Here is a 27,940-nt window from a genome sequence, read left to right as displayed (position 1 = left end):
AAATGCAGGATTACACTGATGCTGTGCCGGCTTTCTGAGAGCTGCAGGCACATTTGTTACAGACGTACTGCCTCTGTAATAGGCTCTGTTTTTAATAGGTTTTCAAGGAATTTCTTTTCAGAGAGGAACATTCTCTTTAACCCTGTCAAACGGCAGCTTAGTCTGATGGTCACAAGCAGCTCCAGCAGATGGACTTCTGGGCTGCTTTTCATGAGAATTTTATTTTATATACAGTACTTTGCAGAACTTTTAGGCATGTTTGGGCCAAAAACTGAGACTGAAGTAAGGCTTATATCTGGAGAGTAGGCCTACTGAAGGCACCACTGGACGGGAAAGAGGATTGACACAACCCTGGTTGTGCTCTGGATGTCTATACACAGCAGGGGAATGGGAAAATAATCTGTGGATAAAATAACAAAGTCCAAATCTTAGTAGGGTTGCCACGAGCCCCTGGCTGGCCCCAAAATAAAGGGCATTACAATAATCAAGTTGTGCAGTGATAAAGGAATAATCTCAAAAGCATTGAAGGATTAAAAAGACTTTGATAAAAGACAAAGATGGAATAAGCTGGCTTTCACAACTGAGTTTATCTGCTGGTCCGTTTTAAAATCTTTGCTTGTTACACCCCATGAGATGATTTAAGAAAGGGCTCAAGAGGGGACAGGTCCATGCTGGGGTTGGTACGGCCTCCAAGCACAATGACTTCAGTCTTGCTCTTGCTGAGCGTGAGAAAATTCAAAGACATCCAAGCTTTAATATTCCTTAGACAATCCAAGAATAGTCCCAAAGGGTTTGAAACTGAGTTTTAGTGTCAAATTAAGCTGTGTATCATCAGCTTATAAATGAACAGTCATCTCATACTTATTTAGAATAGACCCAGGGGGAGCATGCACTAAGTAAAAAGAATTGGACAAAGTATCGTACCCAGGGGGACTCCACATGGAAGGAGAAGGGTCTGGCTGCAGGCCACAGCTCTCTGCCGCCCCCTCTTGCAGACCACTACTGTGAGACGGCGTCTCTGTCAGGACAGAAGTGACTTTATTTATGAACAAAATCTTGCAGTTACATTCATAAAATTCCCACATTGCAATCTTAACAGACTGAGAAACATTTCATTAAAAAAACTGATGAAAAGGTCACAGGTCTGATCCGGGATTGAATTATGTTGAGACGCAGTTATGCAAACAGTGGCTCGCTTTAGCATCATTAACTATGGCTAAAGCTAACATAGCAATGCTAGCTATGTGGATAACATTACTTCGTATGCCAGTGTAGCCACATTAGCTTTAGCAAAATGAGCTTGCGTAACATGGGCTTTAGCAAACGTAGCATAAGCTGACACCTCTAGCATGGCTTTGTTAGCTTTAGCTACGTAGCTATTTAAAGTAAATGAAATATGGATTCAAAAGCTTGAAAGTTTTGCAATCTTCAGTTATGTTACTGAGGTAACTAACAACTAACATAACTTTTTAGCTTTAGCTTTAGCTGCCTTATCTATGCTAGAGTGTTTTCATGGGAAACAGGGTTTATTCATGTATGCAGACGGCTTTGTTAAATGTTTCTTTATCAGGTTTTGCAGGTCAGCTTTTTGACTTCGAACTTTTGGTATCCTGACCCTCAGCCCTTCCTTCACCAGAAGTTAAATAAGATTTTATTTTGTAATTTTTGGCATGTTTTCTATCTTGACAGAGGCGGTGTCTCACATTAGTGGTCTGTAAGAGAAAAACTCCTGTCAGCCAAGTTGGACTTAAACCTCTCCAGAGCAGTACCCTTACTCCCAACCATGCTCTTCAGTCGAAAAATTACAAATTTGTGGTCTTCAGTGTCCAAAGCAGCTGTTAGATTTAAAAGCACAGGAAGAGCTGAACCCCCAGAATAATAGATAAATAAGTTATCACTAAAGCCCTTTAAAAATGAACTTTCAGTGCTTTAAACCCCAATTGGAGCTGTTTTTAGGAGTTTTTGTATCAAAAGAACATTGGGAACATTGAGACAAAGCTGCAAAATTTTCCTTTATACATATACAGTGAAACTTTAAAGTTATGACATTGTTTAAAATAGGTCTTAGTGTTAAAATGCAATCCTGTCTGAGAACAGTTTTCTTCTAAGGATAAATTAAGAGCTCAGAGAAATTAATTGCACTCAATGTGGCAATCAAGTATTTACTGGAAAGCAAACAGAAAGAGCAGCTCTGAGACGTAAACATGCTTAATAATTCAGCCTGAACCTACTCTCTGTATAATTATCTAATAAATAGGAGAACGCTCTTTGATTTACAAATGAAAGTGTCACAGCTACCATCTGCTGCTGAAGCTTCATTTTGTCTGTCGTTTCTGATACAAGCCTGCTCTGTTTGTTTCTGTATGTAAAAGCAGGAGCAGCTTGTTTGTGCATATTGTAGCAATTAGCGCTGACCTGTTATAAGCGCAGCGGCAGGCCTGGATTCTGCTCGACAAAGTCGACTGTCCTCCGAACGACTCTATCTCTCCCAGCTCAATTACAGCTGAGAAGGGATGGAGCTACCATCACCGCCGTCTCCTAATGGATCCTGACAACTGCAGCCACACACAGAGACCTCCATCTGATGGCCGTGCACCCAGGAAGTGGAAATACTTGTGCAGGTTGAAAGCCGAACGTTTGGCCCGTGTGAACGTGGCAACAAAAGGTTGAACTGCAGCACATGTGAAAGAGAGACCTGCAGATACACACACAAAAGCAGGCCTCACGGAGTAGTTAGTTAAAAGCTGTGTTTGATGATGAAAGTTGGGCTGTGATGAAAGCGTGTGTTTCTGAACCTCACCTCTGCTGTTCATTAAAGTGAAGAGAGAGGGGCCAACACCTGTGCCAGCTCTGCTTCACTTTTAACTTCATATGTTTGTGACAGAGGAAGACAATGGCTCAACATGTGGGGGTCTGAATAACACAGTATTCAGACCTCCAGGTCCCTAACATTTCTCTTGCTCATTGCTGAGATGTTTCTACACCTTGACTTGAGTCCACCTGTGGTAAATTAATCTGATTGGACATGATTTGGAAAGGCATACACCTCTCTTCAGAAGGCCTCACAGCTGACAAGGCAGATAAGAGGGCAAAGGAGCTTCCTGCAGAGCTCAGACAGGATTGTTGACAGGCACAGATCTAGGGATAGCTACAAAAATGTCTGCTGCACTGAAAGTTCCCAAGGGTTCAGTGGTCCCCATAATTCTTAAATGGAAGAAGTTTTGCACTCTATTTGACTTAGCATGGCAGTCCATCCATCCATTTTCTATACCGCTTATCCCATTGGGAGTCACAGGAGGGCTGGAGCCTATCTAAGCTGACATTGGGCAAGAGGCAAGGGTACACTCTGGACTGGTCGCCAGACAACCAGGCTCTCTCACACTCCCCAGCGGCCAACTTAGAGTCACCAAATAAGCATGTCTTTGGTGGTGGGAGGAATCCGGAGTACCAAGAGAGAACCCACCCGATCATAGGGAGAACATGCAAACTCCACACAGAAAGGCCCTGACCGGGAAGCGAACCAGGGACCTTCTTGCTGTGAGGCAACAGGTGTAACCCCTGTGCTGGGCCACCATGGGGCTTTGTAGTTTTGCTTATCCACCACAACCATGCTTCCTGTTGGAAGGCAGGTCGGCAAATCAGCCCTTATCGATCTCATCCACAGTCTAAACAGTAATTTACAATTATTAAAAGAGATCATTTTTCCTGTATAGAAGCTAAAGAACAGTCCTCTGTGGGTGCCAGACATTGAAATAACTAAAATAGAATAAATATTTTAACCTACCTAACGTAATCTTGTAAAAATATGATTTCCTTTCAAAATTAATAGATCTTTAAGCCTAACATTAAACTCAGGTGATATCACCTATACTGCAGCCAGCCACAAGGGGGCGATTGAGTTATTTTGACTATATATTTCACTTCAATACAGATTTCACTTGTCAGGCTGTGCACAACCGTCGGACCATAGTAGAGCACATTAATTCTTGAGTTTGGTCGTGTGTCATAAATGTTTCAGTCACACAGTGAATGCCGATATTAGACCACCACTGTTTAGGAGTTGTAGTCTGGCCCACGTGGCTCGGCATGGCCAAACTTGTGATGGGACAGTAACTTAGCACAGCTTGGTTTGGGTAAGCGCAACCAAAAGTCATAGTGGAAAAGCCCAAAAGTAAGAATGGTGACCAAGAACTTGCTGGTCACTCTGGCTGAGCTCCAGAGATCCTGTGCTGAGATGGGACAAAGTTCCAGAAGGACCACCATTACTGCAGCCCTCCACTGGTCTGGGCTTTATGGCAGAGTGGCTAGATTGAAACACATGAAAGCCTGCATGGAGTTTGCAAAAATGATGTGTGAAAGCCGTGCAAATCCAATAAAAGCCCCTTGTTGCACTTTAAAAGTTGAATTCTTTCTATTTAGGAGCTTTTAGATGCTGCTTTTCCTTCCTTAAGTAAAGGATCAGAGCAGTTTTCTACCACTTGTGTTTGTCTCCTCTCCTAAGATTGAGCGTTTGATTGCAAACTGTTGCATAACAGTGTACATAACAATGTTTTTCAAGCTGCATCACACTCACATACTCCAGAGACCTACTTCTTCTCTGATAACTGCTACATACAGAATCATCTCCATAATCGAGTGCACATCTCATCATCAAAAATCACTGCATCCCTTAATCCACAGAGCTCACATGAGGAATGCTGACGTCGCCTCCGTACCGTTTTCCACTAATGAGCTCCATCATATCCTGAGTGCGTGTGCATGTGTGTGCATATCTGCATGTATGTGAGTTGCATGTTTGATATCCTCATGCTGTTTGATGTTTAATTCTCTAACAAGGCTGGAGAGGCATACAATCAGAGGAGACACAGAACAAATGGTGTGATACGAGGCCTGTTTATCTCTAAGACAATACAGAGATGGTGGAAGCACTACGTGCTAGATCAGTGGCCTTTAAACATCAAAATATCAGAAGAATGAGCTTCAAAATGAGCTCACAGCATGCATTTAGCCTCCAGTTTTTATTTACTTTAGGCTATAAATCTGTCTTGTATATAATGAGGCTACACTGGGATCATTTTAATGCAGCAGCCCATTAAACACTGACAGGCAGGTGGAGAGAGAGAGAGAGAGATGTCCTCATTAATTAAATCAGTGATGGATTGTCAATACAGGTGCCTCTTCCTCCCTCAACAGCCAGATTGGGACGTCGCAGATCAACCTAAAGACAACAAACACAGCCGTAGTTGTCGCTGCAAGTCTTTTCCCATGTGTGAAACATTAGCTGAGAGATAAAAGAGCCTTGACATGAAGATAAGCAGGTCGTCGTTCTGTTTTTAAACCAGTAGTGGCACCAGATCTCTCTGACGTTCGACAAGTCGTTTTTATTTCTATTATCTGCCTTTTTCTTGGCCTCATTCATCGTGTCTGCTGCAGTTTTCTGCTGTTGATGTATCTCCTGTCAATTCCTCTGCCCTCCGTCATCGCTCCTCTTTTGCCTTTCTTCTCAGTCACAGCTTCGGTACTGTTTGTATCGGTGTCACATGACAGATGAGGTCCTAGCAGTGACACCAAGGAGAGTTTGAAGCCCGTCTTCATCCTGAGACTCTGATTGCTGCCATGTCGGCACATGCCAGCGTGATTTTGATGAGTTAAGATTTGTTGATAACTTTATATTTGGTGCCAAGGGAGTGAACTTTAATTTCATGTTATCCTGCTGATTAATAACGAAGGCGCATCAAATATGGAAAAACAGAGCAGAGCATGACATACACAGTCCAAGCTTTTGGAGGCTGAAACATTTTCCTTTTCACTCATTTTTTTAATGCAATTGACTTAAAGTTTTAAGACCTATTGACGATGGTATTTTAGTGTGTCTATAACTGTGTTAACTAATTTACAATATATGCATTAATCACATTGTGCAAATCAGTCATCCTAACTGTAGGGAACTTGTTGCTTTGCTATGCTCTTTTCATACATTTTATCATTTTATTGCGAAAAGGATTTACTGTTTCACTTGGCAGAGAAGCCTCTGCTCTGGAGATGCTCCCTTGGTTAGTCATGCAGCTTTGACTTTCCAAGGAGTGCATGGCTAGAAACCCCATATTGATTGATACATTTATGACAATGCGTACTGAACACAATGAAATGAGTTCAAAAGCAAATAATCCATGAATCTGAATATGAGGGTGCAACAAGCTGTATGCTATGGTGGCTGGGGTTGAGGAGGTTAAGCTTTACCAGCAGCAGCAATGTGATGCATCAGCAGGGATTAGTGAGAAGAACGTCATATTCAAATACACCATTGTGTTGAGAGAAGCTTTATGCTTTATGCTATAAAGGAGGCGGCTGGGGTGGAGAAGGTTAAGCTTTACCAGCAGCAGCAGTGTGGTGCATCAGCACTGATGCAAGCAGGGATTAGTGAGAAGGACGTCATATTCAAATACACCACTGTGTTGAGAGAAGCTTTCTGCTTTATGCTATAAAGGAGGCGGCTGGGGTGGATTGCAGTCAGCTGATTACAGCTGGGCATATGACTTCCTGAAGTTGAGCTTCATGAAATAAAAGCACGTTGTTGAAAGCTGGCTAAACAGTGCAAGTCAGAACCCTCAAAGACAGAACCAGAATTGCTAGTCATTCAACTAAAGATGTAACCTGACAAACCAGATAGACTGTGAAACCTCCCATACAAAAGGGTTTAGGAATGGCAGGACTCTTCCAAAAATTCTTGGAAGGTGATTTGACAAATGTTCTGTCTGTCATATTTACAACAAGAGAATCAGAGCAACAAGACAAACTGAGGTTGCAAGCACATACATTCTGGCAGACAGGCGCTGCTGCAGGCAACAAAGGGCGATGCTTGTTGATGGATTAAACTCATGCTGAGGCCAGTAGAAGTGCAAAAACATCTCTGCCAAGAGAGCCTTTCCGTGTGGCTCTGCACTCTTCTATAAATAAAGAAATGTGGCGCAGTTGTGATCAATCTGAGCTTGTCACTACACTGGCAGTAGCCATAGTACATACCAGCTTACAGTACAACTCAAACCCCGCCCATAACTATCGCAAACTCTTAAAGGAGCAGATTGAGAGAAGAGCAATAATGTCTTTTAATGAAAAGCTTCAGTGTTGTTCTTTGCTTTTTGTTTAATAAAGAAATGTGGTCCAGTTCTGATAAAACTGCTGCTTTACAACAGCTACATTGGATCTAAATGCCATACAAGTTCCAGTGTACTAAAAAGCTAGGTAGACTGACCAACTGCTAAACCTGCTGAATCCGTATTATGTTTGCTGACCTCACTCTTAAAGACCTGCACAGGTATTGGCAGCAAAATAAAATGTGATCAGGGTATCTGTCTACCATTTTGTTTGTATATCTGGAATTTTTCATTTCTGTTCATCAGTTTTGTTCTTATTATGCCCTCTCAGAGCTGGGAAGGCTAAAGAAACTGTAAAGTCTGCACATGAGAGAGAGAGATTGTTGTTGAGTTGGCGACATGGAAGAAACCTGGAAGCTAAGAAACTTCTTGATGTTGCTGCAGATTGTGCACTGTCATCTTTGTTAGTCATACTCTTTCAGGCCATTGTGTGTTAAGTTTTTGCTTACCTCTAAAGAAAAACAAGCACTCATAATTTTCTCTGTTTCTTCTTTTATCTGAGATGTTAAAGGGAAGAAATAAATCTTCAGAGATATGTATTCTTTCAATCAGCAGAGGGGTCACTGAAGAGCGATGGCGGCGGGTTTGGCAGGTGAAGCCGTCACTCCTCCTTCCATGTAATTATCAGAGTTTGTCTGAACGCCGCGGACAGGAGCGTGCTCGGTGAAGCCCACGGTGGCTGGCTGGCGGCTTTGATGCTGCCCACCTGCACACCCACGGACGCGCAAACACTGCCGAGCCTCATCACTGACACAGATCTCCGGGTGTCATTTCTTTCTCAGTCTGTTTTTTCTCTCCTCATTATTTGTCAGCTTTTATGACCACTACCAGGCAGTGATTTCAGAATCAGACCTTTAGAAGTGCTCAGCTCCTAAAGACACAGTGACATGTGGACAGCTTAGCAAGTGTCCAGCACAAAACATGTTCTACTTTATCATATAGATCAACAATAAAACTAAGTAGCATGGGCATCAAACCACCGAATATTTTTTGGGGAGAGTGCTGTTTACTTCACATTGAATTTTGAATATCCTCATAATTATAATGCACAATCTAAATGCTCAGTCCCAAAAAAGCAATGCAATGATTGTCAGATCTTATTAACATATGACAGGTTGAAACTGAGACATTTTACCATTTCATGAAAAATCTTAGATCACTTTAAATTTTATGGCTGCAACACACCTCAAAAAAGTAGGGACAGGCCAACAAAAGGCTGGAAAAGTAAATAGTACTAATGGAAAAACAGCTGGAGGAGTGTTTTGCAACTCATTAGGTTAATTAGCAACAGGTCAGCAACATGACCGAGTATAAAAGGAGCATTTTAGAGAGGTAGAGGTTCACCAATCTGCAAAAGCTTGCTTGTAAAACAACAATGACTTTGAATCTCTCCCCATCTACAGAACATAATATCATCAAAAGATTCAGAGAATCTGGAGAAATCTCTGTGCACAAGGGACATGGTTGAAGGTCAGTACTGAATGCTCGTGATTGGATGCCCTCTGTTGGCACTGCATTAATGCCGACATAATTCTGTACTGGAAATCACTGCATGGACTCAGGAATACTTCCAGAAATCATTGTTTGTCAACACAGTTCATCATGCCATCCACAATTGCAAGTTAAAGCTGTATCATACAAAGAAGAAGCCATATGTGAACACAATCCAGAAACACTGCCATCTTCTCTGAGTCAAAGGGCACTTAAAATGGTCTGAGGCAAGATGGAAAACTGTTCTGTGGTCACGTGAATCAAATATGGAAATCCTTTTTTGTAATCACAGAAGCTGTGTCCTGCAGACTCAAGAGGAGAGGGACCATCCAGCCTGCATCTGTGATGGTATGGGGTTGCATTAGTGCTGGGGTGGCGTGGGCATCTTACACACCTTGAAATGCACTATCAAGGTTTCAGAGCAACATATGCTCCCATCCAGACAACGCCTCTTACCGGGAAGGCCTTGTGTATATATCAGCAAGACAATGCTAAACCACATACCACATCCAACACAACAGCATGGCTTCACAGTCGAAGAGTCTGGGCACTGAACTGGCTTGCTTCCACTCCAGAAAAAAACTCCAAAATCAAGCAGAGGATTCAGGACTGTTGAGTAGCTAGAATACTACATCAGACAAGAATGGGACAACATTCCTCTCCCAAAACCCCTGTTGCAGGTCTGGTTACTTCCCAGACATTTACAGACTGTTGTTAAAAGTAGAGGGGATGCTGCACAGGGATGGCCCTGTCCCAACCTTTTTGAGACATGTTGCTGCCATCAAATTCAAAATAAGCTAATGAAATGGTCAAATGTATCAGTTTCAACACCTGATGCTCTTTTTATTTCAAAAATCTAGTTTGGCATGGTTATTTTAAGGCGTGCTGAGATTAAAGGGGAACTTTAGCTCCCCTAAAAAGGGTCTAAAACCAGTCATGACCACCACTTTCTCTTTGCCCTCTCTTTCATAGACCTCTCTGTGTTTTTCAGCCAGGTACAAACATTCTCTCCCTGTCATTTTAACAGACAGATTCACAAACGCTTTTTTAAACCAGTCATCGAGTGCATTACGCCGCGTTCGCCCTTCACCCTGCAGGTCAGACTGTTGAGTCAAAGCTGGAGGCAGTGTGTTTGTGTGTTTTCAAGCCTGACAGTGCTGTTGTTGTTGTTGTTGTGGGGACACACAACCCAGAGAGAGTAACTGAGAATCCCGTCAGCTATAAACATCTCTGCATGATTTTTTCCTCCAGCGGAGCAGCTGAGCTTCAGCTTTGAGCGAAGGGAACATTTCATCAGTCCTGACCACTCCACCGTGATCCTTTCATAAGTTCTTTTTCTGCCTGTTTTCTTCAGTAGATGTAACGTTTACATGTGCATACATAAAGAATGTGCACTCACTTATTTTCATGAACATCGACTCATTTACTCTCTGCTTGTTCTTCTCTTTGCTCTCTCTCCATTGACTTTCAATGAATTTAGCTCGAACCCATTATCACCATAGCAACTGTACAGTGTTTCACTTTGCTCCCCCTGCCCCCCAGACCACCATAAACACACAAGCACAAGTACACAAGACACAAACACTGACACAATGCCATGGGGGTCTTTAGATTTAATAGAGGGTTCTCTGTGATTTTTCTCTTAGCTGGTGTGTCTGATGATTGGATTCATCACTGTGTCTGGAGATTCTTTGCCGTTATTCAGTGAGTTTGTGCGCTGCATAAAAAATAACAACAACTAGCTGATTGAACTATAAATATGAAAAGAACTCTGATTGTGCTTCGCTGAAATCAATCTTTAAAACCAAACCAGCTCTCCAGTCTGCTACTTTTTATGCTAAATATGAAGCTCTAGCAACACGGTGACTCTTTTAGACCTGACAGAAAATAGAAGGAAACAATTCTGGGTAATTGAAATTGAAAAAAAGCAACACTCTCACAGACAGTATGGCTGTGGACCATTTATTTCTGAAGGCCTCTCTCACAGACTGTTCATCTGACCCGCAGCTTAGCTCAGAATGAAAATCCATGCTAAAACTTTTGAAATAAATCAGATGAAACTTCCATTCAGGCAAAGGTCGATGGTTAGGATACCAAGTTAAAAGTAAAAAACATGGTTAGAAAACATTTAATATAGGCGAGTAACAGTCTGGTTACAGGGAAACAGCTCTTCTTCCATGGAAATAATCCAATGCAGCCAGCATAGCTTACATAGCTCTGTTAGTAAGCCAGTAAGCTACTAATGTAGCTAAAGCTAAGTTCACATAGCAGCTGCATTAGCTATGTTATCTGCATAGCTAAGTTGGCTTTAGCTAGATTTCCTAAAGCTCACATTGCTAAAGCTAACTTAGCTATAGATAACAGAGTTATGTAGCGTCATAGCTAGCGGAGCTTAAGCTAAGCTCACAAATTAGCTACATATGCTACATTTCTTCATTGTCTACATAGCTACTTTAGCTTTAGCTATGTTTGCTAAAGCTAGTTATGGTTAATGGAGCTACATAGATAACATGGCTAGGTAGCTGAGTTAGCTAAAGGATAATGTACAACTTCAAGTTAAAGCAATTAAAGTTAATGTCCTTTTTTAAAACTCATAACTGACAGACATGGCAGAAGTGACACTAGAGCGCATGTGGATCCTTGGACCGCTTTCGACCTGAATGTGGAAGTTCCTTTTTAAGTGCATTTCTCCCTTATTTGAGAAATTCATGAATGAAAACAAAACATTATTTATAATTTATATTTAGTAAATACGCCTCATGAGGTGCTAATAATAAAAATTAAGAACTTCTGTTTCTTTAAAAACTTTTGGAAATATTTAAGATACTTTAAGTTTTAAGAATAGCATAGGACTGTTTGCTTTCTAAACTAGAATAGATATTTCAGTGCAGAAATTCTCCATACTGTGTAACTTTTTCAAGCACTGGGACACTCACCTAAGATCAGCACCACGTAATCAACCGTCTGCCTCCAGTGTCATGCCGGTGTATCTGTGACGGCAGAAGCATAACCTGTAGCCTGAACATTTTTTAATGCAGGCAGACTTTAAAGTAGATTAGTCAGAAAAATGAGAAATATCGCAGTTTGCACATGTTGAAACATGGTGTGTTTCAGGTCACAGAAAAAACATCACGTGTTACCATTGTGCTTGTAACACAATATTTCCTACAGTTGCCTCAGACAGATGAAAGCCACTTGGAACATCTTTGTGAAAGCACCAAAGGATGCTGCTGGTGGCGGGATGTGGCTCAGTAGTCAGTCATATTGCAATCGAAGGTCGTGGGTTTGATCCAAGCTCCTGCAGTCACATGTTGGTGTGTCCTTGGACAAGACATTTGACCCCCAGTTCGCTACCACTGCTGCACCGCTGGCTTGTGTGTATGAATGCATTTTGATAGGATCAGCTAATACTGATGGCTAATACTCCATAGCAACCTCTGCCATCAGTGAATGAATCTGTAAGTGAATGGAGTGAAAGGGTGTGAATGGGTAGGTGTCAAAGCTCTATGATGGCTAGAAAAGCACATAAAAGCTCAAGTTCGTTCACCATGCTGCAAGAGTTTAACCCAGTGCAAGAGTTTTATAAAGTGTTAGATGCAAATGCATGATCACAACAAGCTCACTTTGTATTATTTACCCTCTATGGGCCAGTTTTGTATGAGTAGGAGGCTGTTGTGGTAGAAATTTGCGGTGGAGTTGTTGAATCTGCTTTTACTGTTGATTGGCAGTCCTGAATAAGGAGCTGCAACAAGGTGCTAAGAAAGGCTGTGAGGAAGGAAATTGCAGGCTTGCAGAAATGTGCAGCCAACAGTTATAGACAAACAAAAATGACTGTGCAAACGTTTGAAGAGCAGAGAAATACACGTATGGAAATCAATATAGATGTCAAGGATAACACAGTGTAAACAAAACTTGAGTTCAAGGGTTTATAAACTTTGCAGTCTCAAAGACTCCCATGTTTTAGCTTCTTTTGTGCCCCCTTTTCATGCAAATTTCTCCAATTCCTCCAATATAACAATAGCAAATTTAACAGTTAGTAATTATGCTTTTAATTCATTCTATTCAGTGTATTCCTCTGAGCATGGATCTCAATTTTCATTAGATGGTGACATCTGCAAATGCATAAAATGCTTTGCACAACCCACAATACTAAAGTTGTCTCACTCAGGAACCTGTACGACTTTCAATCTAAAGCCCAAACCTCATTTGTATGTAGGTGTGAAGGTGGCCCTGAAGGGTTGCCTGTTAACACATTAACCCCAGACATGAATCTTAAAAGCCTTTTAACTCTCCCCTTCACTTTCTGCTCAGATCGAGTTAATCAGTAATTAGTTAATGCTACCTCGTGTGGCGAGCTGCCTGACTATAATTAGCAAAGCGCCATGTTTGACTCATTGTCTCTCTCCTCTCATCACCGACCTCTTCCTCCTCTTCTGCTTCATGTGATCCTCGTCACGCTCCGAGGAATTCGGCAGCAGCAGCAGCGGCATCATTTCGCCTCACTGGAACCAACTTCCCTCCTGGTTTCGCCTCAGCAGCTCTGTCTGTTTGTGTCAACAGTTTGTATGCCAGCATCTTTCCCCAGAACGGCTTCATGTCCAGGCTTTAAAGAGCAGAGAGGAGAGGCATGATGACTTATCAAATAGTCTGTAAACTCAGCTCCACTTTTAGAAATTACGTCTTTTAACATCTGCCACTGCTTCAGAAGTATGTGTTCCTCTTCTTCTTTGTAATGCATGCTTTCTCCTCATGCATGCATGCATGTTTGAATGTGCAGCTGAGTGAACTGGCCGGAGAAATGCAGGGTTAAGTTTCCATCAGTCTTTTCAATTCCCAAGAGCCTGTTCCTATTGGAGCTTTAGACATTGACTTCCTGCTATGTGCCCCCCTCCCTCTTGACTCTGCTGTAAGAAATCAAACATGTCTAATACAGTGCATTTGCTTGATTCTAATGTGGCAGCGTGGGCCATAATGAAAGCAGCCAAGAGTGCTGCCTCTTCAAGTGTTTGCACATTGAAAAATTCTGATAACATTCAGTTTGATGTCTAATCAAAACAGAAGAAGCAGCTAAACTCGCAGAATTGTATTCTGACTTTCTTGAGCATTTAAGGTTCTGCCAGCTTGGAACAAAAAAACATACAGAGCATAGCACTGATAAATGCTCTTTTTTCTAATAGCTGTGCTGAAGTGGTTAACATGACACTATGATATATACTTCATAATTCATTAGGGGGGTCAGGTTCTCTGTCTGCAGGAACTAGAAATGAGTACTGGAGGGTTCCAGCTCAGTGTGAACCAAAGTCTGAGAGTTTACTGGTTGCTGAGGCGATGCCTGATTAGTACTTATTAGTACAAAGAGCCGTCCAGGTCCCCACTGCTGGGTTGGCCCACCCTCTGAAATCTTAATGCATGTCCAGGTCCATTACTCCCTTACACAGATCACATACTGTGCATAGGGACTTTTTTCTACTCATCACTCAACTGCTGTTGGTATGATACAGCCCCAATTCCAAAAAGGTTGGGACACTAATTAAAATGTAATAAAAAACAGAATGCAGTGATTTGCAAATCTCAAGAATCCATATTAATTTTTCATATAGAGGATGTTGAAGCTGACACGTTTAACCATTCTATGAAAAATATTAGCTCAGTTTAAATATAATGGCAACACGTCTCAAAAAAGACAGCACAGGACCATGTTTACCATCATGTAGCACCCACTCTTCTCCTAACAACAGTCTGTGAACATCTGGGAAGTGAGGAGACCAACCGCTGGAGTTTTTGGAGAGGAATATTGTCCCATTCTTGTCTGATGTTGGATTCTAGCTGCTCAACAGTCCTGGGTCTTATGATGTGTTAATTTCATCGACTAAAACTATGACTAAAAATGTTTGTCGACAGCCTTTTTTCCATGGGAAAGACTAGACCTAGACTAGCCAAAAATTGATCTTTGATGACTAAAACTGACTAAAAGTAAGTTTAGTTTTCATCAAAATGACTAAAACTAGACTAAGATGTAATTTAGTTATTGTCAGACATTCAAAATCCGTGGTATTTCTCCACTGTGGGTAAATCTGTCAAAAAAAACAATGCATCTGTATCTCTTCTGTTTCTCTGCTGTAGAAAGCAGGGACCCCAGGTTTGGCAGGCTGCATAGGACACGCTACCGTGGTTTGGTACAAGATTTTGGCAAAAGAATAAATGCTTGGACTAAAAGTAAACACTAAAATGTGAAGACTTTTTATGGACTAAAACTAGACTAAAACTACAGAGGGCAGAAATGACTTAAATGTGAGTTATACTAAAAGTAATTTAATCTAAAGATTAAGACTGAGATTGTAATGAAAAATAGTTGTCAAAATTAACACAGATGTACCAAATTTTTCCTATTGGTGAAAGTTCTGGACTGCAGCAGGCCAGTTCAGCATCTTCTCCTGTGAAGCCATGCTGTTGTGATGGATGTGGTATGTGGTCTAGCATTGTCTTGCTGAAATCATCCCTGGCAGAGGCGTTGTCTGGATGGGAGCTTATAATGCTGTAAAATCTTAACATACTTTTCAGCATTGATAGTAGCCATTGTGCATTTATTTTTCTGATGCATTGTGGGTTTTGTGGGTAAATTGCCTATGATCTATTCCTACATTTAAAATGAATGCAGTTGGAATGTTGGAACCTTCATGTTTTAGGATGTCTATGTAGCACTGACTTCTGCCAAGAACCACCTGTTGCAAAACTTTTTAAATTCCATGCCAAGCTTCTTAGTATATATTTCATTAATTATTTGTTATTAGCAGGAGTGCATGTACAAATTGACTCCCACTGTAGCATCCCTTCTACTTTGAACAACAGTCTGTAAATGTCATCCATCTGTGCTAAATGTGGTTTAGCATTGTCTTGCTCAAAAATGCAAGGCCCTCCCTGGAAGAAACGTTTGTTGCTCTAAAACCTCTGTCTACTTTTCAGCATTAGTAGTCTTTCCACATGTCTAAGCTGCCCACGCTATAGGCACACATGCAACCACATACCATCAAGCATGCAGGCTTTTGAACTGTGCACTGACAACAATCTGCTTATCCCTCTCCTCTTCAATCCACAGGACACTGTGTCCATGATCTCTGACAGGAATTTGTAGTGTTGATTCATCTGACCACAGAACAGTTTTACATTTTGCCTCAGGCCATTTGGAATGAGCTTTGGTCCAGAGAAGACAGTGATGTTTCTGGATCCTGTTCACACATGGGTTCTTTTTTCTATGATGCAGCTTTAGCTTGCACTTACGGATGGCACAGCCAACTGTGTTAACAGATGATTTCTGGAAGTGTTCCTGAGCTCATGCAGTGATTTCCAGTAAAGAAGTGGAAGCTGTGTCGCCTTAGGCCGGCCATACACTACAGGATTTTAAGCCAAATTTGGGTCAAGATTTGCCTCCTCTGACGATCCGGAGAGGAGCCTTAATAATCCTTGTGTGTGGTGTCAACACGATTGTTTTACTGCTCCAAATCGCGTCGTAGCCTCCAAAATCCCGAATCATAAATATCAAACATGTTTGATATTTATGACTCTAACTTAATTAACTTAAATTTCAGCCAGGATTTCATCCCGAGTCTTTCCCATGTTTTATGACTGTTGCTTCCCCTGTAACGAATGCCAGGACAGCCTGTTGTGGAGGGACAGCAAGAGGGTATCAACAAACATCCGTGTTTGTTTTTTTCTGAAGTCACGTGATCACCGAGGTCATTGACAGGTCGGCAGGTGTGTGGTCTCCAGTGATCTGACAGTCTGGCTGAGTCATCTAGTGTGTGCGTTCAGAGGATTAAAGATGAAAAATCTTTTGAAATTGTCCTCATATCTGTGGTCTCCCACGGTTTCAAATTAGTTTCAGATTCAAAAATCGTGTAGTGTGTGGCCGGCCTTAGGGCCCAAAGATCACGAGCATCCAATACTGAGCCAATCTTGTATGCCCACAGAGATTTCTCCAGATTCTGTTAATCTTTTGATGATATTGTGGACTGCAGATGGTGGGATATTGAAAGTCTTCACAATTTGACTTTATTGACTTTCATTGACTTTAGCTCGGCATTTAACTCAATCATCCCTAGCGGACTGGTATCAAAACTAAACAACCTCGGCTTCCCACACTCCACCTGCCTCTGGATTATGAACTTCCTCAGCGACTGACCACAGAGCGTCAGAGTAGGCCCCCACCTCTACACAGCACTCAGCCTTAACACCGGCTCCCCACAAGGACGTGTACTGAGTCCCCTGCTTTACACTCTCTACACACATAACTGCACCCCAACCCACCCAGGCAACTCCATCGTGAAGTAAGCAGACGACATGACAGTAGTTGGGCTCATCTCAGGGGGAGATGAATCTGGGTACAGGGATGAGGTCAAAAAACTGTCATCATGGTGCAGCATCAACAACCTGGTCCTCAACACAACGAAGACTAAAGAAATAATAGTGAATTCAGGAGAAACAGATATGTCCCTCAGCCCATACACATCAACAGGGACTGTGTGGAGACTTCAAGTTCCTGGGCCTGCACCTGGATGATGACCTCACCTGGAAAACCAACACCACAGCGCTGATCAAAAAGACACAGCAGCGACTCCACTTCCTGAGGGTCCTGAAGAGCAACGCCCTGGCCAAGGAGCTGCTGGTGTCTTTTACAGATGCTCGATTGAAAGTGTACTGGCATACTGCATCCCAGTGTGGTTCCAGCTGCACTGCTCAGGAGAAGACAGCTCTCCTCTCCTTAGAGGAGCTGTTCAGGTCCCGCTGCCACAGGAAGGCCCTGGGCATCCTGAGGACTCAACCCACCCAGCACATCACCTGTTCTAACTGCTACCCTCAGGAAGACGGTTCAGGACAACAAGAGCCAAAACTAACAGACTGAAAAACAGCACATATCCCAGAGCAGTTTCAATAATAAATGATAATTGCACTAAATGGAACTGTGCACAATTTTGTTGTACTTGTGTACAATGACAATAAAGATTCTGATTTCTGATTTTACATTAAAGAACATTTTTCTGAAATGGTTCCAAGATTTTTAAGCACAGTTTTTGCAGATCTTCTGAGAGACGCTGCCTCTGTACAATGCTCCTTTTATACCCAGTCATGTTACTGACTGTTCCCAGTTAACCTAAAAGGTTTCAAAATACTCCTCCAGCTGTTTTTCATTAGTACCACATTATCCTGCCCCCACTGTTTTGAAAGAATTGCTGCCATCAAATTCCAAATAAGCTTCAATAGGTAATATTTTTAATGACATAGTTGAACTGTTTATGTTTTCTTTGAGTTTGTACTTTCTGTGTTTGCAGTTTCATGAAGCTTTGCTGCTCTGAGAGCAAGAAAACAGATAATACAAGTCAGAAGAGGTGAGACAGAGACAAGAGAGAGTTTTGTCTCCAGCTTTGTGTCGTGCATCCGTACTTATCCGGCTTTTTGCACCAACACGACGCTGCGGGATGGCCTTAAGGGTGGAATAAATGCACGCATGCATGCATACATGAACACACACACACACTCACTGACATGCAGAAGCCTGAGGTGCTGAACAGATTTTGTCTTCACACCCACCTTCTTCGTGCAATGTGCTGCACTGAGAAGCTTAGGATAGCTATGAGAGAAAGTCCTGCTATTTTAATTTGACCATGACTCCCAGGAAGCTGGAGGAGCAGACAAGGAGACAATGACACGGTAGAAAATGAGAAAGGGAAACAGAGAGGGCTTGCAATAAATGTGAGAGCAATCCAAGGCTCTCTGTCCAGAGACTTGGAGGGGAATAATACGAGGCAGACAGCTGATAAAGTCAATAAAAAGAAAGTAATAGAGAGCAGGGAGATGGTATCCTCCTTGAATGCTGCCTGAGTCCCTGGTGTCTGTTGTCCACTCAGCAAGTTTCTTTAAAGATAAGCTCAATGTTCTTGACATTAAAAAGCTGAAAAGAAGGAGTTATCTTGCAGGATTGAGGTGAAAATGGTCTGCAGGAGCAGGGAGACCCGGGAGAGCAGAGTCAGGACACAAGGGGCATGACCGTGACGCCATCTGGGTTTTTTTATTTCTTCAAGAAAGGCCTCCAGGAAAGGCCAGGGGAGAGGAGCCAAAAATAGGAAGGCTTACCAAAAAGAGAACATGCTAATTAGACTTTTCCGGGACCCTCGCACCACTGACTCACTCCCCTGTCAATCACACCCAGCGACTCCCTCCTCTTCCTTTTACACGCTCTCCCTGCTGCCGTGCCACTCTCCTCCTTCTCCCGCCACCACGTTGTTTGCTTGATTTAGCATGTTTGTGGAAAAAAAAGGCACTTTTCAGCCATGTGTGCCCACTTACTCAGTCAGTGGCCTGTATAATTACACATGCAGCCGTTCTGACACATTTCCGCATGATGGATGCCACGTTGGTGGAGGTTTATGCACCCTTATTTGCAGAGCTTTAATTACAGCCATGTTTGTGCTGTGGTGACTGCAGAAATTAGATTACCTCAGAGAAAATATGAACCAGTCCAAATGAAGAAACTGGAATGATCACATGACAGATTATACATGGTAACATGGTGCTTCACTATGGCCTATAATATCTTCTGTCTTTAGTTTACAATCAAATAGAATTAAATAAACTACACATGGTTTCAAAAATGAACTTTTTAAAGCAAATTTTGAATTACCACTAGCCAAACCTAGGGGGAAATATTGCCTTTATGATTGAATCCCTTTATTATTTTATTCATACTAGATGCTATCAGGCTGAATATTACACACTGGACCTTTTGGTATGGATTTATGCAAATCCAAAACTATTGTTTGCAAATTTAAGGATTCTGCTCACTAATGACTCCAACTGTTTTGCTCTAAATTCCCTTATTAGGGCCCTAGCACCGACCTCGGAGCAAGGACCCCAAGGAAACTGTAGCCGATTTTAGATAATATTACTCCAGCCCTTTGTGGCTTATTTTGGGGGCCTTAAATGGCCTGTAACGTCCCAAAAATCTTCCAGAAAATTGTCCCGCAGTGGATTTTTTTGCCTTGGGAATTTGTACAACCAAACATTTTTGCTACGACCATACAAGAACTGAAGATACTCTTACATGCTTTACAGTTGCTATTTTGCATAAATATGAAAATGATGTACCTCGAGATTATGGCTTGATGTCAGGTGTGCCTTTGGCAAAAACTAGTTTTAACAACACCTGGTATAAAGACACCTGTGTTATTGGTTATTCAGTATTCCTGGCTACCATTACACCGTGACGACAAAAGAACACTCCAAGCGACTTAGAGTAAAGGTCATTGAAAAGTCAGAGGTTGGACACAAAAAAAAAATTCAAATGTGCTGAACATCCCTCGAGAGTTTAGTTGAATCTATCATCAAGAAATGGAAGGAATATGCACATGTGTGAAACTAACTAGATCAGGCCGTCCTCAAAAACTGAGTGAGCGTGCAAGAAGGAGACTAGTGAGAGAGGCCACCAAGACACCTATGACTACTCTGAAGGAGTTCCAACTTTCATCAGCTGAGATGGGAGAGACTCTGCATACAACTGTTGGCCGGGGTTCTTCACCAGTCAAAGCTTTATGGGAGAGTGGCAAAGAGAAAGTCACTGTTGAAGAAAAAACTCAGGGTCAATCTTGACTGGAGTTTGCCAAAAAGGGATGTGGGAGAATCCATGGTCGAGTGGAAGAATGTTCTTTGGCCTGATAAGACCAAAATGGTGCTATTTGGCCATCAGACAAGACACTATCACCACAAACACACCATCCCCACTGTGAAGCACAGTGGTGGAAGCATCATGCTGTGGGGATGCTTCTCAGCAGCCAGGCCTGGATGGCTTGTAAAGGTAGAGGGTAAAATGAATGCAGCAAAATAAAGGAAAATCCTGTAGGACAAATGTATTCAGTCTGCAAAAGAACTATGGCTCGGAAGACGATTTATTTGCCAGCAAGACAACGACCTGAAGCATACAAAGAAAGATACATAGAAATGGTTGAAAGACAACAAGGTGAATACCCTGGAGTGTCCGAGTCAAAGCCCAGAACTCAATCCAACAGAGAATTTGTGGCTGAACTTGTAAAGGGGCTGTTCCAGCAACCTGCAAGAGCTTGAGTTTTTTGTTGAAAAATCCAAACTATATTATCCATGATTGATTTATAAAATCAATAACAGAGTAAAACATGCAAGGGGCTGGATACTTTTTGTTCTTACTGTATGTCCAATCTCACACTCCAGAATCTTCCTTGAAATAATCAAGAACAGAAATGTAAAAAAGCATCATACCATCCCAAGAAGTCAAACCTTACACTCAAGCACAATTCTGTGTTGTTATTTAAGAGTCCAAGCATTAAAGGGTTAAATTTGCTCTGCAATTCAGACATTAAAACCTTTCTGTTTGGTGCATAATTCACACGGGACAAATGCCACAACCATGACCCCATCTGAGATAAAACAAACTTTTTTGTTCTGATCCCGTAAGTAGGTTTCCTTTGAATCTTATCAGAGCGTCTTTTCCCTAAATGCTTATTATCTTGATTTTTTACCCAGCCTTGGTGCCAGATGTTCCGTCCAAGAACAACAGTTGCTCAGTTACGCTGCTCCTGGCAGCCCACGAACACTGTACGCTGTGTTTTTGTGCTTTAATTACATCTGAAGACTGAAACGGGGAGGATGCTGGGAAAGCTTCCAGGATGACAAGATGGAGAGAACTGACACTAAGCACAAAAACACTCCAACCTGACACATTCCCACGTATTGATAACGGCCTGACATTTCCATCTGGAAGCTTCTTTCCTTCTTTCCTTTAGTCACTCTGATCCACTAATAATATGACCGTTTTGATGCAGATTATTCAGAGCATGGTTTGCAAATAGGACAGCATATACTTGTCCACACCAGGCATAGAAAATTAATCTGAGGTGCAGTTTCATGTGTTCCTGATCCATAAAAGGATCTGCTGTAATTATATATTCCATTAATCTCTGGTGGAGACATTAGAGACGAACAGATGTTGTATGAAAGGTCCATTTATATTTCCTGGTGTTCTTTAAAGTCTCTGAAGTTATGATGAAACACTTTTTTCTTTTCTTAAAACATTACAGCTGAGCCTTAAGAGATTCCTTTAAACTTCACACCACGCCTCTTGAATATTCATCCGGCGGCTTTGTGACCTTAAGAAGTAAAGGAATTTCTATTAACTTTTGCATTTTAGAAGAGAGAAAATGTTAAGTGTGTCCAGGAAAAAAAACGCCCTCAGTGGAGTTCCAACAGCAGGGGGAGAGCTGAAAAGCTTGCAGTATGAAAGTTTCCTATTTAAAGGGGGAGAGATTTTGAAAAATTTTGCACATTTTCCAGGTAAAGCAAGGCAAAGTTTAGAGTGGGTAATAGCTCTGATCAGACTGGTCTGGTTCCCTTTTTAGTGAATCTTTTGGTATGCCGGATATCGAGACCTGGAGCTGAACTCTTAATTCAGCCACACCCTTTCCAATAGTACTTACCAGGAGTCTCTATGGTGTTGAGAAGTGGTTGAACTGGGATTGGTTGAGGTATTTTCATAGACACCCCATATCTCTGGAATGGAAAGTTGTAAAGAAATGTGACAAAGATTTAGAATAAAGCAGTGGTCAGTCCATTAATGTTCCTTCCACGGTTCCAGCAAGTTAAAAGATTCTGTGAAGCATGGTGGTGGCAGCATCATGCTATGGGGATGCTCCTCAGTAGCCAGGTAAAATGAAATGTGGCAAAGTACGGGAAAATCCTGGAGGATGATCTTAGAGAGAACCACAGCTTGGGAGAGTTATTTTCCAGCAGTGACCCAAAGCAAAACAGAAAAGGTTTAGAGACAACAAGATGAATGTTCTGGGGTGGCTAAGTCAAAGCCCAGACCTCAATCCAATAGAGAATTTGTGGCTGGACTAGAAAGGGGCTGTTCACACCTGGTCCCCATGCAAGTTTCCAGTTTCCCTTTTTGTGAGTAACTTTTGATATGAAGTATATTGAGACTTGGAACCAAGCTCTTAATTCAGCCACATCCTTTCCAGTAGTACTAACTGGGATCTCTGGTTTTGAAAAGCGGTTTAGCTGAGACTGGTTGAGTAATTTCTTAGACATGCTCTATTTCTGGAATGGAAAGTTGTAAAGAAATGGGACAAAGATTGAGAAGTGAGCAGCAGTCAATCGATTAATGTTACTTCCACGGTTCCAGCAAGTTAAAAGTCTTGTGGTGTTAAGATTCTGTGAAGCACAGTGGTGGCAGCGTCATGCTATGAGAATGCTTCTCAGCAGCCAACCCTGGTAGGTTTGTAAGGGTAGAGGGTAAAATGAATGCAGAAAAATATAGGAAAGCCCTGAGACGATCTTATTCAGTTAGCAAGACAACCACAGCTTGGAAAATTTTTCCAAACAAGAGAATGACCCGACACTAAACAGAAATAGTTTGAGGACAATAAGATGTATGTTCTGGGGTGGCAAAGTCAAAGCCCAGACCTCAGTCCAATAGAGAACTTGTGGCTGGACTTGAATGGGGCTGTTCACACCCAATACCCATGCAACCTGAAAAAGCTTGAGCAGTTTTGCAAAGAAGGATGGAGTAAAACTGCAGTTTCCAGTTTGCAGGGATTGGCTGAGGTGTTTTCTCAGACATGTTCTATCTCTTGATTGGAAAGTCATATAGAAATGGGACAAAGATTAAGAAGTCAGCAGTCGGTCCATTAATGTTCCTTCCACGGTTCAAGCAAGTTAAAATTCTTGTGGCATCAAGAGTAACCTTTAGGGGTGCAGGGCTCGTACCTTCTTCTGTGGCTGTAGAAGAATTGTTTTTCTATCTTAGGATATGGGTGAGCTTTCTGCAGTACTATTGTTGTCAAAGGAAGGACGAAAACTCTTCATTCTCGACCAGCTGATTGCTGACTGCTAAAACTTAAGACAAAGTTTGGAACAGAGCAACAGTGGAAGGCAGATGGTCTGCTGCTTGAATAGCAGTGGAACAGAGGGGCATTGGCTTTTATTACCTGTGGACCCCTTTCAGCGTCTCCTCTGATCTCCTCCTATCAGAGAGGAGAGTGATCTGTGGGAAAGCATACTGGGAAGATGAGTCTTGATTTTTTTTTTTAAATATCTTTTTCTACTATAGAGGGTTTTCTTTGGTGAAATAAACCCCACCACCAGGTAATCGATATTTAATAACCACAATGTCTGTCTCTGTCTTCTCGTTGTCCAGGACCCCAGAAGCAAACACAAGTTCAAGATCCACTCTTACGGCAGTCCCACCTTCTGCGATCACTGTGGCTCGCTGCTGTACGGCCTCATCCACCAGGGGATGAAATGTGACAGTGAGTACACACATCCTGCCTGCATGCGTGTGAGTGTGCACCTGTGTCAAATATTTTGTGTTAGTAGAGCCGGCTCTAATGAGAACAGATGGGAATAGACTGGTACTGTACACGCAGCCACATTTGCAGAATCTCACCCTCATCCCACCCTGTTAGCCCTCCCTTTGCTCCCATTCTTTCCACCCACACTCTTCCTTTCTTCCTTTGCATGTCTGACCCCATCCTGTACTCATTCCAACCCTTGTTTTCCTCCCTTTTCTTCTATTTGTGCTTCCATATTCTCTCTCCTAACTCCCATGTATCTTTCACCACTGTTTCAGCTTTTCATCCCCTGTCCCTCAATCTTCTCCTGTCCATGTCTCTTTCCATCTATCACCCACCTTCCCTCTCTCCTTCCTCCTCTTTCTCTGTCCATGCATCTGTGGGTCCGTGGTGGCAGCCTCATCGCAGATGGTAATAGGAGCCCACCAGAACAAATTGATGCGGGGAGCCCACCATCATTAAGAGCTGCTTCCCCCCGTTCCTTGTCTCTCCTCGTCTCCTCCTAGCTCGTCAGCCTGACAGGCTCACCACAGTGGAGGGGAGGAAAGGAGAGGGAAGATAGATGGTGGGAAAAAGGAGGACAGAAAGTAAGGAGAAGACGGGCAAAACACACAGACGAGGATGTCAGTGAGAGAGTTAGGGGGTCAGTAAGGGACGAAGGAGGAAATGACAGGGAACAAATGTGCTCCTTTCCCCTCTCTAATGATCTCTGATGTCTCATTTTTTTGACTTTGTGAGGGTGAGACAAGGACAGAGAAAGAAAAGAGTAAACTACCAATAATTCAAGAAAATGAAGCTTAACGTTAGTTCATGCAGGACATGGTAGTCACGCGTCCAGCCATGATCAGCTGACGGCCAGCTGATCCCTATTATCACCTCCCAGCTCCCACAGCCAATCACAGCACTTTCTCTCTTAACAGCAGTGTATTTAAATATGACGTCCTTTTCAGTAATTCCTGCTTGCATTAATGCTGATGCACCATGCTGCTGCTACAAAAACGTAACCTCCTCCACCCCAGCCACCTCCTTTATAGTATGCAGTTTGTTGCACCCTCATATTCAGATTCTTGCTACTCTACGTTAATTGCTTCTAAACTAATTTTATTGTATTCGGTGCATCTTTTAAGCAGAGTCTTCTCCGCCAAGTAAAACTGTAAATCCATTTTGCAATAAAGCACTACTAAATATGCAACAGTAGTTTTCCTGACTGAAATATAAGACTTTGGCTCAATCCTAACTCACCTCTTACCGCTACCACTTAGCCTTACCCCTATGTTTCTCACACGACTCAGGCTGGGGTGTCGTGATTCTTGTTTTAATGAGGGGGTAGTTAGAAGTTCTGCCACTGCATGGCCTTTCAAATGAAGACTTTCCAGAGGCATGCTCAAGACCAAGTGTCATGAGAAATCTCCCAGAATGCCTTGCAAATAATTGTCAAGATTAAAAATTATGACAACAATAAAATGAAATCATACATTTAGATATATTCCAGTGCATTATGGTCTTTTTCATTTTGAACTGGCATTGAAAAACACTCCTGAGTGCAGTGAATGTGTCTCAAGTGATTGTAGTGTAAAGATGCCTGTATTCAGTATTCCTGGCTACCATTACACCATGAAGACAAAGGAACACTTCAGACAACTTGGAGAAAAAAGTCTAAGTCAGGGGATGGATGCAAAAAATTTCCAAGGCACTTGGACATCCCTCAGAGTTCAGTTAGACCTCCATCCTATAGAGAATTTGTGGCTGGACTTGAAGAGGGCTGTTCGCGGCCATGCAACCTGACAGAGCTTGAGCAGTTTTGCAAAGAAGAATGGAGTAAAATTGCAGAGTCCAGATGTGCAAGCCTTGAGACCTATCCACACAGACTCAGTGCTGTGAGTGCAGGCAAAGGGGACTCTACTATATACTGACTTAAAAGGGTGAATATTTCTGCAGATTATTTGAAGTAGAAATTAGTTTCCCCTTGACAGTAGACAGGGTTTTTTTGTCAAAAAAGCCATATTATTTTGGCCATTATTGATTTATAAAATCGATAAAGGTGTTAAACACCTAAGGGTTAGGGTGAATACTTTACATAGGCACTGTGTATGTCGTTGTTGTTATGGGGTCACAACTAGCCACTGTTTGAAATGTCACAGTTAATAATCCTAAAGGCTCAGAAACACCATACATTTCTGTTCTGATGCTCCAGTGGGCAGAACATTATTTTCAGTGCAGCCTGCTCAGAACCAAAACAACCTGACATCATCTGTGGTGATTTAGCAGCCCGGTGGCCTGTTTTTAGCATACCATCCTAGGCCATGCTTCATTAGATTTACTATGGCAGAGGGACCGAGCAGTGAAAGTTTCTATCCAAGAGAAAACAAGTGAAATCAACTGCTAGCAATCCAGAATACTTTATAACAAGCTTGCGGTATTAACCAGGGGGGGCCTTTTTTATTCAAGGTTTATTTGGGGGCTTTTTTGCCTTAATTGAAGAGATAGGAAAGTCAGAAACAGGGATGAGAGAATAATGAATGGCATGCAGGGGAAGAGCCACTGGCTAGACTTGAACCCAGGCAGCCCATGTACATGGGGCCATCTGTGGCCCAGGAAGAGCACTTTTACCATATTTTCTGTGTGAAATTCATCAGTGAAACAAAAAGGGTGGTTTACTCTGTGAGCACTGTGTCATTTCTATTGAATAGACTAATCAAGCCAAACAAGGAAACAAGCAGCAGTTCAGGGTGATGGGGGACATTAAAAGAACATCATGCCAACAGTCAAACATGGTGGTGGCACTGTGATGGTCTGGGGCTGCTTTGCTGCTTCAGGACCTGGACCACTTGCTATGATTGATGGAACAATGAATTCTGCTGTCTACCAGAAAATCCTGAAGGCCAACATCTGGCCATCAGTTCGTGCCCTCAAGCTTAAGTGCTCCTGGGTTACACAGCAGGACAATGACCCGAAATATACCAGCAAGTCCACTTCTGAACGGCTCAAAAATAATAAAATGAATGTTTTGGAGTGGCCAAGTCAAAATGCGAACTTAAATCCAGTTGAGATGCTGTGGTGTGACCTTAAACAGGCAGTTCGTGCTCAAAAACTCTCCAATATGGTTGAGTTAAAACAATTCTTCTAAGAAGAGTGGGCCAAAATTGCTCCACAGTGATGTGAAAGACTCATCACCAGTTATCACAAACCCTTGATTTCAGTTATTGCTCCCAAGGTTGGCACAACCAGTTATTAGGTTAAGGAAGCAATTACTTTTTCCACATAGGGCCCGATAGGTTTGCCCCCCTTAATAAATACAATCATCATTTAGAAACTGCATTTTCTATTTACTTGGGTTGTCTTTGTGAGATATTAAAATGGGTTTGGGGTTTGATGATCCAAAACATTTAAGTGTGATAAATATGCAAAAAATCAGGAATCAGAAAGAGGGCAAATACTTTTTCACGGCACTGTGTATTCATCAGTCCGTTTTCTACGCCCCTCTTCCTGTATAGGGTTATTGGGGGCTAGAGCCTTTCCCAGCTGTCACTGGGTGAGAGGTCTTGTCAATCGATCACAGGGCAGAAATACTGAAACAAGCAACCAGGCATTCTCACACTCACATTTACAGGCAATTTAGAGCCACCAGTTAACCTAATAAGCATGTTTTTGGACTGTTGGAGGTAGCCAGACTATGAGAAGAGAACATACGCAAGCATGTGGAGAACATGCAAAGAGAAAGTCCCTGTCTGAACAAGGAATCTTGCTATGAGGCAACAGTGCTAATCCCTGTGCTACTTTGCAGCCTCCATTGACCTCTAAATGGCTCTATTCTGTTCTATTTTATTCTGTTCTATTTTATTCTGTTCTATTTTATTCTGTTGTATATTCTACTCTAAGTTCACTCGCATCTATGCTTACGTTTACACATTACTCTGCTGTCCT

At 42.2% G+C, this 27,940-nt stretch overlaps 1 protein-coding gene across 3 annotated transcripts in view; it reads left to right on the top strand.

The window, feature by feature from the left end:
* prkcab (protein kinase C, alpha, b) overlaps positions 1 to 27,940 on the top strand; it is a 191,653-nt gene that overhangs the window by 115,425 nt on the left and 48,288 nt on the right. For all 3 annotated transcript variants that reach the window (XM_041777820.1, XM_041777819.1, XM_041777821.1), the window contains one exon: positions 23,863 to 23,974. In XM_041777820.1, the coding sequence (XP_041633754.1) occupies positions 23,863 to 23,974 (112 nt within the window). The remainder of the gene's footprint in view (positions 1 to 23,862; positions 23,975 to 27,940) is intronic.

This window comes from Cheilinus undulatus, linkage group 21 (assembly GCF_018320785.1).
Source record: "Cheilinus undulatus linkage group 21, ASM1832078v1, whole genome shotgun sequence".
Taxonomy (NCBI): domain Eukaryota; kingdom Metazoa; phylum Chordata; class Actinopteri; order Labriformes; family Labridae; genus Cheilinus; species Cheilinus undulatus.
Note: the sequence above shows the minus strand (reverse complement) of the source record. Positions and strands in the feature narration are given on the sequence as shown.